Below are 14,973 nucleotides of genomic sequence, written 5' to 3'. Positions count from 1 at the left end.
TTTGCTTTCTCTCTATTTTCGAAAGATACTAATCTCGTACTGCAGCACTGCCACACTGCCACACTGCCACTGCCGATCGGAAATCAAATAGATTGGTGCTCCAACACCAATTCATATATCTATCTTGTGGGTACGTGTAATACTTTTGAAAATATAGCTTTTTCGAAACGAATGAATCATCTATGCTAACCCTGTCAGTTGTCTTAGGTGACGATGATTTGATAAGCAAAGTAAAACGGTAAAAATTAGCTGTGCTTTAAGGGGTGTTATTAGCAGTATGTGTATGATGCTGTCTGGTTAGGTTTTCGTTGACTAGTTTTTCTTTTTACGTCCACTGTTTCGTCTTCATATACCGTGTTCAATTTTGAAACCGTAAATGTGTTAAGAATATAGTAGAAGTGATCTTTCATCAACTTTCATGTGTTTGTTAATTATTTTCATGTATGTACTTATGTATTACTTACAGGCTCTTATACTACTTGGTTTAATGTGTTTGATGATATATTATTCAACTGGTATGATTATTGAGAGTGATGCTACATACCCAAAGACTCTCTCATTTTGGAATTTAAAGGGGACGTATATTCTGTGTGTAGTTAAAGATGATGCTGAAATACTTCGAGATATATACAAGGAATTGTTGAACGAAACTATTTATTTTAAAATAGAACCGAATATATTGAAAAATGCTCCTAAAGAATCATCAAACATTATAAATAATGCTATTAAAGCTCAAAAGAAAGATCCACTTTATTATCGATTGCGATACTTAACTGCTGCTGACTTTGATTTAACAAACGGCAACCCATCCGTTGCAATCTTTCATTCTGCATTCAGACTTGACACTGCACCTGAATCCTTGAATTTAATCATGAATGTGTTGCTTCGATATTTTACTGGAAACAATAATTATACTATAACAGCTATAACAGAACCACTTGGACTAAAGCAAGCTGTAAGTATTCATTGTGTATGTGATAAAATTACAGTTTTTAGTTATACTCTTGTGGCTTGTTTTAAAGTTTTAGATTAGCGTTGAAAAGTTCTTAACACTTCATGATTTTAAAACTAGATCTTTGTCTGTTTCCTGTACTTGTGCTCTTAAAGATTTTTTATCTATTCAGAGATTTACTGCTTAAACATTAGAATCAAACATTTCATCTAACAGAATCTTCTCTAGTTTAGAAAGATGATATGGGGCTCACATTAATAGTAGAGCACTCACTATTACTCCCATAGTTCTGCCCAAATTTTGTGAGTTTGTGCTAAATATTACTGTAGCCATGTTTTCAGGTACACCCCTGAAAGTCAAATTATGGATTTAATATAATTTGGATTATCAATACAAAACTAGTACAACTGTATTGATAGAAGTACCAAATTTTAAAATTCATGTATAATATACGACAACATGTTAAATATTTTAAAACCGTGCCCTCCCACCGTCCAAGCTTTGGGGCGGTAAGTCACATTGTTACAAATTACCAGAAAAATATTTTGTCCGCAAAATTGTTCATGTGAGTGCTATCTAACCCTAAAGTATCAATACTATCGAAATTGAACAAAATTTTGAGTTCTGGGAACAAATGGGTTAATTCCTGAACTGTAACGTAAATCATAAATAGCTCTTTGTACGGTATTAGAAACATTGGGTTCTCTTCTGTAAACTTTGAATCGTGCCTTCTAAGCGTTAGTTACAGTTAGACGTGAGGATATTTTACTTTTCCCTAAGAAGAATTTCAGAGGCAGGTAGAATCCTTTACACATGTGTTCAATTTATCAATTTTTGAAAGTGATCGACAAAGGAATTAGCGTCTACATAAACTGATTAAAATTCATTTTTTTTAAAAAAATTCAGAGTAATACTGTACATAGAGTTAACGTTTATGTAATTAGTAGAGAAACCAAACAGCATAAAAAGCATAATAGCGATTTACATGTATGATTGGTACTTTAAACATGGTTGTGGTTGTCTAAGGGTCCAGAAGAAACTAATTTTAAAAGCATAATAAAGCATAATTTTAGAAAATAAAGCATAAAACATTTAAAATATATAGCACAATTCTTGAAAAATTCTGTTTAATTGCAAGTTTAACATACTGTATTAATATTTTTAAAACCAATATTTACAATGCAAAATCATTGAGAACGTAACAATGGAACAAGAAAAAGCTTATTTTTATACCTGTAAACTTCTTTTCGGTGTAATCCTTTGATGTGGAGCAGTGTTGCCAATTTGGGGGAAAAGTCGCTAAATCTAGGGGATTCGACTTCCAGGATAGCGACAAAAAATAATTTTTCCGATTAACGACTTTTTTGGTGATTTTTCAATGACAATTTGGCGACTTACTTACAAATCTAGAGACTTTTGTGCTGTAAATAATTTGTCCAATAACCAAGTACTATTAGTTCGAATCAGTTCAGATACATGTTTGTTTTCCTCTCGGTTATTTGAATCAGCGCAAGGTTGACGAGCTAAAAAAGTACATACTATTTATCTCCATATTCTTGCTTTGATTGCTGTTATATCCTGTGCTCCTACAGGGACCAACTCCAAACTTTAATGTCCTTTAGTTTGCAGAGCTTCTATTTAGAGGCATAAATAATATATTACCAATAGCAAGCCGGTAGAAGTGAAGTACGATTCATTGTAGACTTTTACTTTTATTCATTGTTCTAAACTCATTTTTGTTTTCTTTGAAGTGAATTGGTCATGAAGTAGAAATATATATATATACATGTATATATTTCTGAGATTCTTCGATTTACGTTTTTGTAGCGTAAATAGTACTATGGATTGAATTGATAACGTATCTTACACACACACACATACTTATTTTATATATATATATATATATATATATATATATATATATATATATATATATATATATATATATATATATGGGGGTTGTGTGTGTGTGTGTGTGAGGGAGAGAGAGAGACGAAATTCCACGAATGATTTTTTTAGCGACTTTTTCACCCAAAATTGGTCATTTCATGTGCTATTTAGCGACTTTTTCTATCAACTTGTTGGCAGCACTGATGTGGAGATAAAACTAAAAGAAGAAGAAAACTTTCCACACACTGTACTGTTATGTACTTGAGCACTTTCTGTACTTTTTGGTGGTATCTTTTACTTTCCCTTTCCGTATGTACGCACCTCTAAGGTGCACACAAGTAATAAGAAAAACTGACTCGAGCAGATATCTCCTTACAGTGCATTAAGTAGAAATAAATATGAAAGAAATTGGTTCATGAAATATTAATAAATAGATCAAGATATTTAGAATATTTAATATATAGTAAATATTATACATTATACACGATTAATGTAAAACAATGATTGAAATTAACAATAAAGCATAATTTGGAAAAAAATAAAGCATAATTAAACAAAAAATAAAGCATAATGTGGGTTGCTCTAGTAATTAGCATTGTACTGTATATATCACGTTCTTGGAGATTTAGGCCTGTTGCTATTCCCCTGTTGAATAATAATAATAATAATAATAATAATAATAATAATAATAATAATAATAATAATAATAATAATAATAATAATAATAATAATAATAATAATAATAATAATAAAAGATTGAGAGCTGAAACTTGTTGAGAAAGAGAGATGGTTACTTCACGAAATTGTATGGTAGTAGAGCCTGTCTATTTCAACTGTGCCCTTGAGAAATATGTGAAATATACTTCGGCCACACCCACGCGAGTGAAGATCGTAAGCTACTTAGAATGGCTAAGCCTTGGAAAGAATTCGAAATGACAACTCTGTCTGCATCCAACTATTGAAGGATCCTGGCCATAGCAACTCTTTCCTACACTTTTGAGGGTGGTAAGGAAAGCACACATCGATAGCAGCGCTAGCAACGTCACACTTGAAATAGAAAGGCTTTAGGAATCAATAAGCTACTTACAATGCTATGCATATCGAAGTATTATCGTTCTGTTATCTATTCATCAGAAGTTCTCATATTTTTACAGGTATAGTCTAAAATTGACGTTTACTGCAACACTGACGAGAAAATTGGTACATTTACCCTAGTTAGTTAATAAATAAATAAACAGAAAGAGAAATTAGCCTAAATTAATGGGGAAGAGAAGTTAATTTCAACAGTAACTCTTCAGAAAGCAACATGTACTCGCGTAATGCTGAAGCCTTCAAATTTTTATAAATTTTAAATCTACTGATGTATATTTCTGTAGGCGATTCCTAAATTTTGTTGCCTTTAACTCATATTTAGTTAATATCATATTCTTCATTACAGCACTTATACATGATTTTCAAAAATTTATTGAATATTCTGATTGACATATCGTTTGGTGTGCTACTACTGGTCAGTAGTTTTGTTATGTTTCCTGCAAGAGAAAAATCAACTCGCTTCAAGGATTTGCAATATATAATGGGAGTCGAACCTTTTGTGTATTGGCTGTCATACTTCATCTGGGATTTTGCTTGTTATATGGTTTTTATAATCATTGTAATACCTCTAATACCAGTTCTCAGCAATACTGATCTGCTTATGAACTTTTTCGCTTTAGGTAAGTCAAAGCCATACCGCAAGTTATAATGTGTGTACATTGTGAAGTACGTACACTATACAAGGTATACAATAAATGACTGAATACTTTTCAGAACATTAAATTATAGAGGAATTGATTTGCTGATTTTGTCTATTAACGTAACATACTAAATATTTAAATACTTGGTATAAATTAAAGTCTTTTTCTGATCCATCATAATGGTTTATTTTATATATGAGTCATACATTAAGCTAAAACTTTAAATTATCAACGTTTTGAGGGAACTAGGGAAAGAATTTCTTTCTAGTATTTTATAGTTATATAGAGCAAAGACAATGTAATTTAATATTGCGTTATTATCATTGTATTAGCTAATAATTTCCTTTTTATTAATGTCTTCTCAAAAAATGCACATACAATTTTCAGCAAAATTTGATTTATCTTTTGATTCTGTTTCCTTTTTTTCTATTCTCTAACAGCTAAAGTGGCTTCATAAAATTTAGAGTCTACCCAGAATTCTTGGTCCCAATGTCATTTGCAACTTATATGTCTTTTAAATGTATGCAATTAACGGGATTACCAATGTTCAAGAAAGCGTTTTACACGTCTTCTAAATGTATCTGATGCATGGCAATAGAGGGAAGAAAAGAAACTAAGATTGATAGACAATATTAAAGAGACTAACTTAGAGGTCTAAATGATGTGATAAACGGTAAAAGAAAGAGACTACAATTGATAGACAATGTCCAAGAGAGTAATTTACATGTTATCTAAAGTATTTGATAAACGATACGAGACAAATTTTATAGAACTATGTGATAAACATTAAGAGACGAAAAAAATTAAAATTGATAGACGATGTTCAAAAGATCAATTCTTATGTCTTCTTAATGTATGGATAAGCGGTGTGAAAGGGAAGATAAACGATATTCAAGAGATATTTCTTCATTTAATCAGATATTCATTCTCGTCATCACCGTCTTATTTAGTGTATATAACCATAGGACGTAAAACGAAAAGATTTCATTAGAAGATTTAATCTCGTTGAATCCCATTGTAGCCATGATTGAAACAGAATTTGCGTCTCTGGAAAAAGTATGTTTAGAGAAAAGGATCTAGTAATTCTCCAAGCAAATTTCGACAAGCAATCTTGAGAGATTAGGGAATGCTTAAGTCACACTGAAGAGATAAGACGTTTCCCACTTCCCAGGCAATACAAGCAATACGATTCACTGTTAAAAACATTGAAATTGGTGTTAAAAGTGTACAGATTTTATCTAATATCGTCAACACGTTGAAGGATGAGAATGAGACACTTCCATCAAGTGTCTTCTGCTCACCCTAGAGAGAGCCTAACCGCAATTCTGTCTTAAAGAAGCTTCACACTAAACTAAAGCAGTGCATTCAGGAACTCTTCAAGTTTGTATTAGTCCATATAGGAGATTAAATTTTATCTTCACTTCAAGTCGAGCTCAAAAGCTTAGAAGGCTCAAGGTAAGCTTATGCCGACATTGAAAAACGGCTCAACGAGAGCAATACAAGCTACACTAGTATTACAAACTACCCTAGTCACCTTACCCAACAAACATGCCAATATATATGAATTCGCGACCGTACAAACGAAATTGAACCTTATATCAAATGTAACAGAGCTATGGAATATACAAGAAAGTATGGAGAACTTCGTTAGTGAAGTGCAGCCAAACTGAATATAGATATCAATACGAAGTTTACTAAGTTAAAAGCTAAGCACAATAATAATAATAATAATAATAGTAATAATAATAATAATAATAATAATAATAATAATAATAATAATAATAATAATATTAATAATAATAATAATAATAATAATAATAATAATAATAATAATAATAATAATAATAATAATAATAAGGTCTATAGCATAAAGGAGATCTTAAAGTTGACATCAAGAGCTTACACAGCGTTCAAATAAATAAGCTGTTTTCTATATGCAAGAGGGAAGAGACATTAGACAGCCAGGGACTGATAAGACGTAACTATTTGATATGAACACTTCCCATTTCGAGGGCAAGATGAGTGTTGTAGGCTTTGCGTGGCTTAGGAAGAAGCATAAGAAGTTCCCTGTCTTTGAAATATACAATCAGAAAGAACACTTAAGATATAGCGTACCACTTGGTTTATACGAAGGATCTCTAACTATGGGCGCTCCATTGGATGAAGAAATTGATTAGAATGAATATAACGTCCATGTGTATGACATAATTATAGTAGAAGCAACAATTTTTCCCTGCATAGCATCCAATTGCCATCAACTTATTAATTACCTTACTAACATCTTGGTAAATAATACTCTCACAAGTAAACCTTACGTTTGGGTGAATCGAGTTGCTGACTGAGACACATATGAGAAAGTAGTACTAAATGTGGTCAGTATTTCAGTGAAGTTGTAGGTGCGAAGCTCCAGGGGTTTAGGAGATACAGCTACCAGAACATCACATGGAAGTACAGAATAGTCTTCATACACTTGGAGGTAAAAGCTCTGTAAGACCTCTTGTAACGACAAAAGGTGAATAACAAATATATGAGTACATATTAGGACTAGGGGGAAGTCATATAATAAGGGTATACCTGACGGCAGCCATCTTGAAATCCGCAATTTTGAATTAATGTTAAGTTTTTAAAATAGGAATAGGGTCATGTGATACACGATTTAAGGCGCAAATTTAATCAGAAGAACAATGGTGACATTAATTTTGATTTACGCGCAATTGGTAAAAAGTTACAGGGAAATTAAATATTGTTGCAGCATATGTATTAGTCCTTTACCCCACCTTGTAAATTTTGTGTTAATGATAATAATTAAATAAAAAAACAGGTGGATAAATATTAGGTCTATGGTAAGAGTTGCCTTGATGGTGGCCATGTTAAAATCCGCCATTTTGAATCAGTTAGGTGTGCTCACTGTGAGCAGAGCATTTGTGCAAGTCATGCACTCTTTTCTGAACTACATATTGATTGTACCAATTGAGGACTTTTCTGGAAGAAAGACCCAAGTTCAATTATGACTCAATTCCATTTTGGTCATTTTTCCTTAAATTAGCAACTTGTTTATGCAATAACAAATGCTAGTTAATGATAAAGCAAAAATGGTTATACCGTTGGATTTATGGTAAAATTTGCTATTAATAAGGTGTCACTGTTATGCGTTTTGTTTAAAACTTTTGTCTGATTCAAAATGGCGGATTTGAACATGGCCGCCATCAAGACAACTCTTACCATAGACCTAATATTTATCCACCTGCTTTTTATTTAATTATTATCATTAACACAAAATTTACAAGGTGGGGTAAAGGACTAATACATATGCTGCAACAATATTTGATTTCCCTGTAACTTTTTACCAATTGCGCGTAAATCAAAATTAACGTCACCATTGTTCTTCTGATTAAATTTGTGCCTTAAATCATGTATCACGTGACCCTATTCCTATTTTAAAAACTTAACATTAATTCAAAATGGCGGATTTCAAGATGGCTGCCGTCAGGTGTACCCTTACTATATGACTTTTCCCTAGTCCTAATATATACCCATATATTTGTTTTTCACCTTTTGTCGTTACAAGAGGTCTTACAGGGCTTTTAGCTCCAACTGTATGAAGACTATTCTGTACTTCCATGTGATGTTCTGGTAGCTGTATCTCCTAAACAACTGGAGCTGCGCACCTACAATTTCACTGAAATCCTGACCACATTTAGTACTACTTTCTCATGTGTGTCTCAATCAGTAACTCGATTCACCCAAACGTAAGGTTTACTTGTCAGTATGTGAACAGATTGCTTTTGAGCATCATAGACCTGCTTGATGCCATTATCGTGGGTATCCTATTATAACAAAGGCATCTACGATCTATGGATGGCTGATATTGTGGGGACAGACTCAGGTATCTCGAAGACCTCTTAAAATTAAACAGAATTTACAAGTACCTGCTTATCATTATCGATACGTTCACCAAAAAAAGTATGGGCAATCTCTGTGAAAAATAAAACCGAAAAGGACGTTAGTTATGCATTTCATTCATTCAGTGTTGAAAAAAGGAAACTAAATGCCAAAACATTTGCAAGTTGACCAAGACAGTGAGTTTTGCAACTCAGATGTCATGAAGCTAATGGAAGAGTATAACATCAAGTATTCAACTCATAGCGAAGTAAAAACAACTATAATTGAACATTTCTGACATATGGTTCGTAACGATATGGAAACGCTTTACTTACTAGACAACTACAAATGAATCGATACACAACCTGATTTGTTAACTGCGAAAAGCGCAGTAAAATTAGAATGAGGTCTGTAGACTTAGGAAGACAGCAAAAAGAGGAACTCTTGAGAGAGTGAAGTGCAAAATGTATACTCGCATGAAACTCCAAGAGTCAAGCTAGGTTCAAAGTTAGCAACTATGTTAGAGTCAGTGAATTCAAACAAGACTTCACGCGATCTGGTTGGGAGATTTTTCAAATTGCTTAGGTTCTCCTGATCAATCTTCCAATTTGTACACACTAGTATGTGGAACTGAAATAGAAAACTCATTGCAAGACGGCTATATGAACTTGAGTTTGTTCGAACCAAATACCTTGAAATATACATCGTCCAGGAGATGCTACGCAGAAAGAAAAATAAGACATTTGTTGATAGGTTCACCCAACATCACTATCTATGGATTGGTCTGAAGCATGCTGTTTAAGCGTATAGAGTACGTGGATATAAGCGAGACATTTACACGTACCAGAAGTTGTTAACACCGACCAATGATAATCGATGCAACATTCTTTGCGTAGTTAAGAGAAGTTCAGAATGCGAGCAAATAATCTTGGTTTTCGATAACTGTGTTGTTTCCCGGATTGTTTAACTTGGAAGCAAGACACATGTTCTCCAAGAGCTTGAAATAGTTTAAATACGAAGAGCGTCCCAAAATAAGTTAAAAGGTAGCTTTGCAATGGATATATCTCATGTTGTACGTAAACCAATGTACAATGTATGCTAAAATCAACACTATTTTTCAACATAGTCACCAAGTGATTGAGGCATTTGTTAACCGTGAGACGAGCTTCTCAATGTCATTTTTGGAAAATATACAATCTTGACTGTTGAACCAATATTGCAGCTGTTTCGATATCTCCGTCACTACGAATCTGTGCTATTCAAGATGTTCTTTCAAGGTCGAGGGGAGATGATAATCAGCAGTCACTAGATGAGGAGTTATATTGTTGATGTTCTATACACTCTTAATGAAATTGTCGAAATAGTTAAGTGACAGTAAGTGTATGACCGAGCATTATCGTGTAGCAATAGGATACCCTTTGATAGCAATTCCAGATGTTTCCAGCGAATGGCAGCTCTTAAAGGTTCCAATGTTACAGTAGATAGCTGCATTAGTTGTTCCTCCTTTCTCCAAGAAATAAATCAATAACACACCCTTCTCATCCTAGAAGACAGTAGCTATTGCTTTGCCAGCCTACTTAATAATCTTGAATTTCTTGCTTTACTCTGATTCCTACACTCCAACCTTCCGTTTATAGACTTCAAACGGCTTTGTCGACAGATACCAGAGCAAAAATTGTATGATATATTGAAATGCGGTTAATTGCAATCGATTTGCCCTACTAAGAATAGGTTCCATCTCCTACGTTAATTCTTTATTCAAATTGGAAGTGGTTCAATTATTCATTTCCGGTTTGAACAGAACAAAAAGCACTAACAAATAGCTAGAAGCATCTTTTTGGAAACGATTTAGCGTCTCAAGGCAACGTACCATGATTATCCCGAATACTACAGAACCAGAAGTAATCCAAATTTAATTACTTTGGAATTCAATACTGATTTTAAAAGAGAAAAGACGGTAAGAGATATCGAAATGCTGTTTCTTGTAACCGTTCATTGTCCCAAAGATGGGTTCCATCTTCTTCATTAACCTTCTATTCAAACCGAGAGTAGTTCAAATTTGCCATTTCCGGCTTCACCACTTATCGTTTTCAAACAGAAACAGTGATAGATAACGGCATATGCTTTTCTGCAATCGATTCAGTGTCTCAAGAGAGCAAATCATCATAACCTGCAATACTCTACCAAAATCGGAAGTGGTTGAAATTACTACTACTTCCGGTTTCAATATTGATTTTCATAGAGAAAAGCGGTAAAAGATATCGAGATGCAGTTTTCTGCAATCGATTTAGTTTCCCAGGAGTAAATTCTATTTCCTCCCTTAACCTTCTATTGAATGCTAAAGCGGTTCAAATTAGCATTTTTGGTTTCAACATTTATCGGCATAGAACAACAATGGTAATAGATAGCGACAAGCGGTTTTCTGCAATCCACTTAGGGTCTCAATAGTACATACCATCACAAATGTACCAAAACCTGATGTGGTTGAAATTCACTACTACTTCCGATTTCAAAACTGATTTCCGTAGAGTAAAAACGTAAGAGATATCGGGATGCACTTTTTGCAATTGATTCAACTTGCCAGGAGTTCTATCTCCTCCCTTAATCAACTATTCAATCTGGAAGTGGTCCAAATTAACAATTTTGGGATTCACCCTTGATCGCCATAGAACGGAAACAGTAAGGCATATTGAGTAATAGCTTTCTGATATGGATTCAGCGTTCGAGCGACAAGTTCTATATTTGATCTTGTTAATCTATTAAACCTGTATTTATATATATAGTACTTGAAGTTTTGCGTATTAATTTCCATAATTTACAAGTGTGCTGCAGTTTCAGACTTTGAAGCAAAACTCATAGTTTGTTTTGGGGGTAAGCTGTTGAACACAGGGCTCTTCACCAGTACCAATATTGTCAGGGAACTCCTGCCATCCAATGACAAATTCCTTCAAAATGGAACGACAACCATTCTCTGTATTTTATGTTCTTCAGAAAAGTTTCATGGTATCCATTGGGCACACACTTTGTAAAATCGCAACTGTCGATAACGCGGCTAACTGTTCCATATAACAAACCCAACTCGTGCGTTTGTCCTACGGTAACGATTCTCTTGTTCTCCAGGATCGAATACACCATACATATTTTCTTGTTTTTCGTACCGATTGTGGGTCAGGCATTCCACGCACAGTTCTTGTTGTCACACATCCCGTTCCCAAATTTGCTGCACAATTTTGGCACACTGATGACTTTATCATGCTTTTTCCATAGACGTCCACCAACTAACGATGTGTCTCCGCAGTTGATACATTCTTTGGATTTAGTTATTAGTTTGGAACCCACTGGCGGCGATATCGAAATAGCGGTGCAAGCTAGCTCAACAATTAGGACTACCCATTTTACGAAATGCCTCAATTGTCTTGGGTACTACGTTGAAAAATATTGTCTGTATCACACAACTATATTGCTTTATGGATAAAATAAACATGGATATGTCTATTAAACTTACTTTTGGGACAATCCTTATATAAACAACTTCAGTACATTAACAACGATATAAAAACGACTATGGCCTACACTTAGCTACCATGTGTCAGTTATCACTTAGAGAACTGTCAAGCTAATTAACTTTCAATGTCTACATTCTGCAGAAATCAGTATGAAGTTCGCAACTACTTTGCTGAAGACATATATAAGAGAATATCGTGCTTCAATTTTGCTCAAACGTTTAGTAAAGTTTCCAAGCAGCCTTTCCAAGGTAACACTAAGATCCTGTGTTTATTTTGTCAAGGCGGCATTAATTTGAAGTTTGTGATAAGTATGCAGGTGGTTATATGTATTTTCAGAAGTTCAAAAGGTTACGCTCAGTATGTTGGAATAAATCTATGGATTTCTAACCATAGACATGACTCATAAGTTTAATGAGGACATGTATCGTAATAAAATCAATAGATTCATTTATATGATAGCTAACGACAAAACGAAAAACAACTGCACGTTATAAATACCTACCAAACAAACGAACGTTAACGTAAAGCTGCAGCAAACGAGAACAAACTGCAAGACTACAAAACGGTTTAAATAAACAAAAGAGGAAGATCAAAGCTATTATGAGACACAAAAGCGGAAAAATGAACCAATTATTGACGCGATCAGTAGTCTGGAGCAGTAAATTGTTTTCATAACAGATACAAATAACTACTTGATTATTGAACTTATACTTGTAGCTGCTCAAAATATGTCAATTTATGCACCAATATCATTCGAAACCTCACTTGAGAAGAAACTTATGAAAGCAGAGCCTCTATTCATCGTTGCATTAAACATTCTTCAATCACTCATCCTAAGCTTCTAAAGACGATATTGCACATATACAAAAGTAGGGTCATTAGCTACGTGTTATCTGCGCACCAATAAGGCGGACAAAGATAAAGTGTTTGGATTGTACTCCATAACCAATCTCTTGGATGATTGATAACTGGAATGGCATTTCGATCATGATCATGAAAGAAAAATGACTTGGGGAAGGTGGGGAACTGTTTATAAACGGTTTAAAAGTACTGGAGGGTTTCGGAATTGCTTACACAAAAACAATTCATTGATTACACAAAGGATGATTATGAAACCCACACAGACATGCTTAAGATAGCCCGTGCGTTCTATCAGAATAACGTTCCAAGACAAAACAGTGTCAAATCCTACAAGTGACAAGTATCCGGCTTGAACTAAAAGAATCCACAAACGAAGTGAGTGGAAAAGATATTGAAGCATTAATAATGAAGTATACAAAGGAATTCGTTAGGGTGGATGATGTTAGGAAGATTGCTGATTGAATGTTAGTTATTGTTTGCAGGAAATGGCAGGCAATTAATCCTACCACAACGAGAAGTATCACGGATATAATTGCGTCTCGGTTGGCTAACTTCATTGCGTCTGATCCTATGGTTATGAACTATCTAATTAAAATCTTTGGTTTACTGCTGGCATAATTTTGGAAGACTTTGTACAGGTTTGATCATTATTATTGATAAGCTCTCATTCGACATGCATATCAGTTTCAGTTTTATTGCCCAGGCTCTCTTCTCGATTACATTAAGCAAAGGTGACCGGAAAATGAACAGCCTGGATAAAGACTGTAGAAAGCACGATACTGTATGTAAAAAGTTCAATCTGCTAGACATAGAGCAGATAAGGAACTGGATCCTAAATTGTTTGGTCATACTATTAACAATGATTCCAGTATCAGTGAAAACTAGCAGCATAAGTAGTTACTTTAGGTATGAAACCTAAAACCAAGATTAAGTAGGGTGTAACAAAATACCCGAAGCTAACATACGAATTAGGCGAATTCAATTTTTTCTGTCTGAGGTCGAATTTAAATTTTTTCTAGTCATGTCCAAATACTGGAAAGATGTTTTAAACTTGTGACGAGAGTCTACCAGAAAACTATGTACAGAATAGTACAGAGATGACTATATGAGCAGCATTACATTCTTCGAAGCTAAATCCGATATAGAGATAACACCCTTGACTGATAATGGTGAAATAACATGATATATGCCCTTCTGTATAATTCTTCTACACCGCTTGTACGTCTATTGGCGTAAGTGCCGACCGAAACTATGTTGTCAGATCTGAATGCGTAAGGCACTACTGTGCTGCTTTTGCTTTTCTTTTTTCTTCTTTGTCATTTGTGAGATGCCAAACATGTTGTTTTTGCTTCTTGCACGCGCTGAACGGGTTTCTTAGCGAAGTATTTAAGAAGTTGACTACATACTCTTGTTTACGATAGAAATATGATAAGTATTTTGAATTATAATACGGTTTTAAATTGGTTAACTGTTGAAAAAGATACGAAAGTAAAGTTGTACTTGTATATTAGTCGAGGACGTAGCTACTGACAGTGTTGATTACAGATTTTCTCGTGGAAGAATTTCATTACACTAAAGGTGAAAAGCAGACGTCCATTTAGACAGCCCCCCTTTTCAGACTCAATCGGAAATGGTCTCAATCGTTTGTACAGAAATGTGCAGGCGAAATTTCTGTTTGTACATAATAAGGGGCGCCGCCAGAACGAAAACAAAGTGAGGGGCTCTCTAAGTGGTAGTCCCCACCATGTCCAATTCAATCACAAATTGTCGCAATCGTTTTTACATCATTTGTATAGAAATGTGCAGGCGAAATTTTCGTTTGTACAAATTAGAGGCCCGGCCAGAACGAAAACAAAGTGGGGGCTCTCTAAGTGGTGGCCCCCACTATGTCCAATTCAATCACAAATTGCCGAAGTCGTTTGTACATCGTTTGTACAGAAATGTGCAGGGCAACTTTTCCTTTGTACACAATTAGGAGTGCAGCCAGAACGAAAACAAAGTGGGGGCTGTCTAAATGGTAGCCCCTCCCACCATGTCCAATTCAATCACAAATTATCAGAATCGTTTGTACAGAAATGTGCGGGCGAAATTTTCGTTTGTGCACAATTAGGGGCGCCACCAGAACGAAAACAAAGTGGGGTCTGTCTCA

General features: G+C 34.4%; 1 protein-coding gene across 1 annotated transcript in view; it reads left to right on the top strand.

Annotated features, from left to right (window-relative positions):
• LOC145672646 (ATP-binding cassette sub-family A member 17-like) overlaps positions 1-9,786 on the top strand; it is a 267,984-nt gene extending 258,198 nt beyond the window's left edge. The window contains exons 5-7 of the mRNA XM_081741809.1: positions 467-955; positions 4,281-4,554; positions 9,680-9,786. Of these exons, the coding sequence (XP_081597935.1) occupies positions 467-955; positions 4,281-4,554; positions 9,680-9,786 (870 nt within the window). The remainder of the gene's footprint in view (positions 1-466; positions 956-4,280; positions 4,555-9,679) is intronic.
• Positions 9,787-14,973: the final 5,187 nt, after the last annotated feature.

The sequence above is a fragment of the Thermobia domestica genome, chromosome 16 (genome assembly GCF_964235325.1).
Source record: "Thermobia domestica chromosome 16, izTheDome1.hap1.1, whole genome shotgun sequence".
NCBI classification, from domain to species: Eukaryota; Metazoa; Arthropoda; class Insecta; order Zygentoma; family Lepismatidae; genus Thermobia; species Thermobia domestica.
Note: the sequence above shows the minus strand (reverse complement) of the source record. Positions and strands in the feature narration are given on the sequence as shown.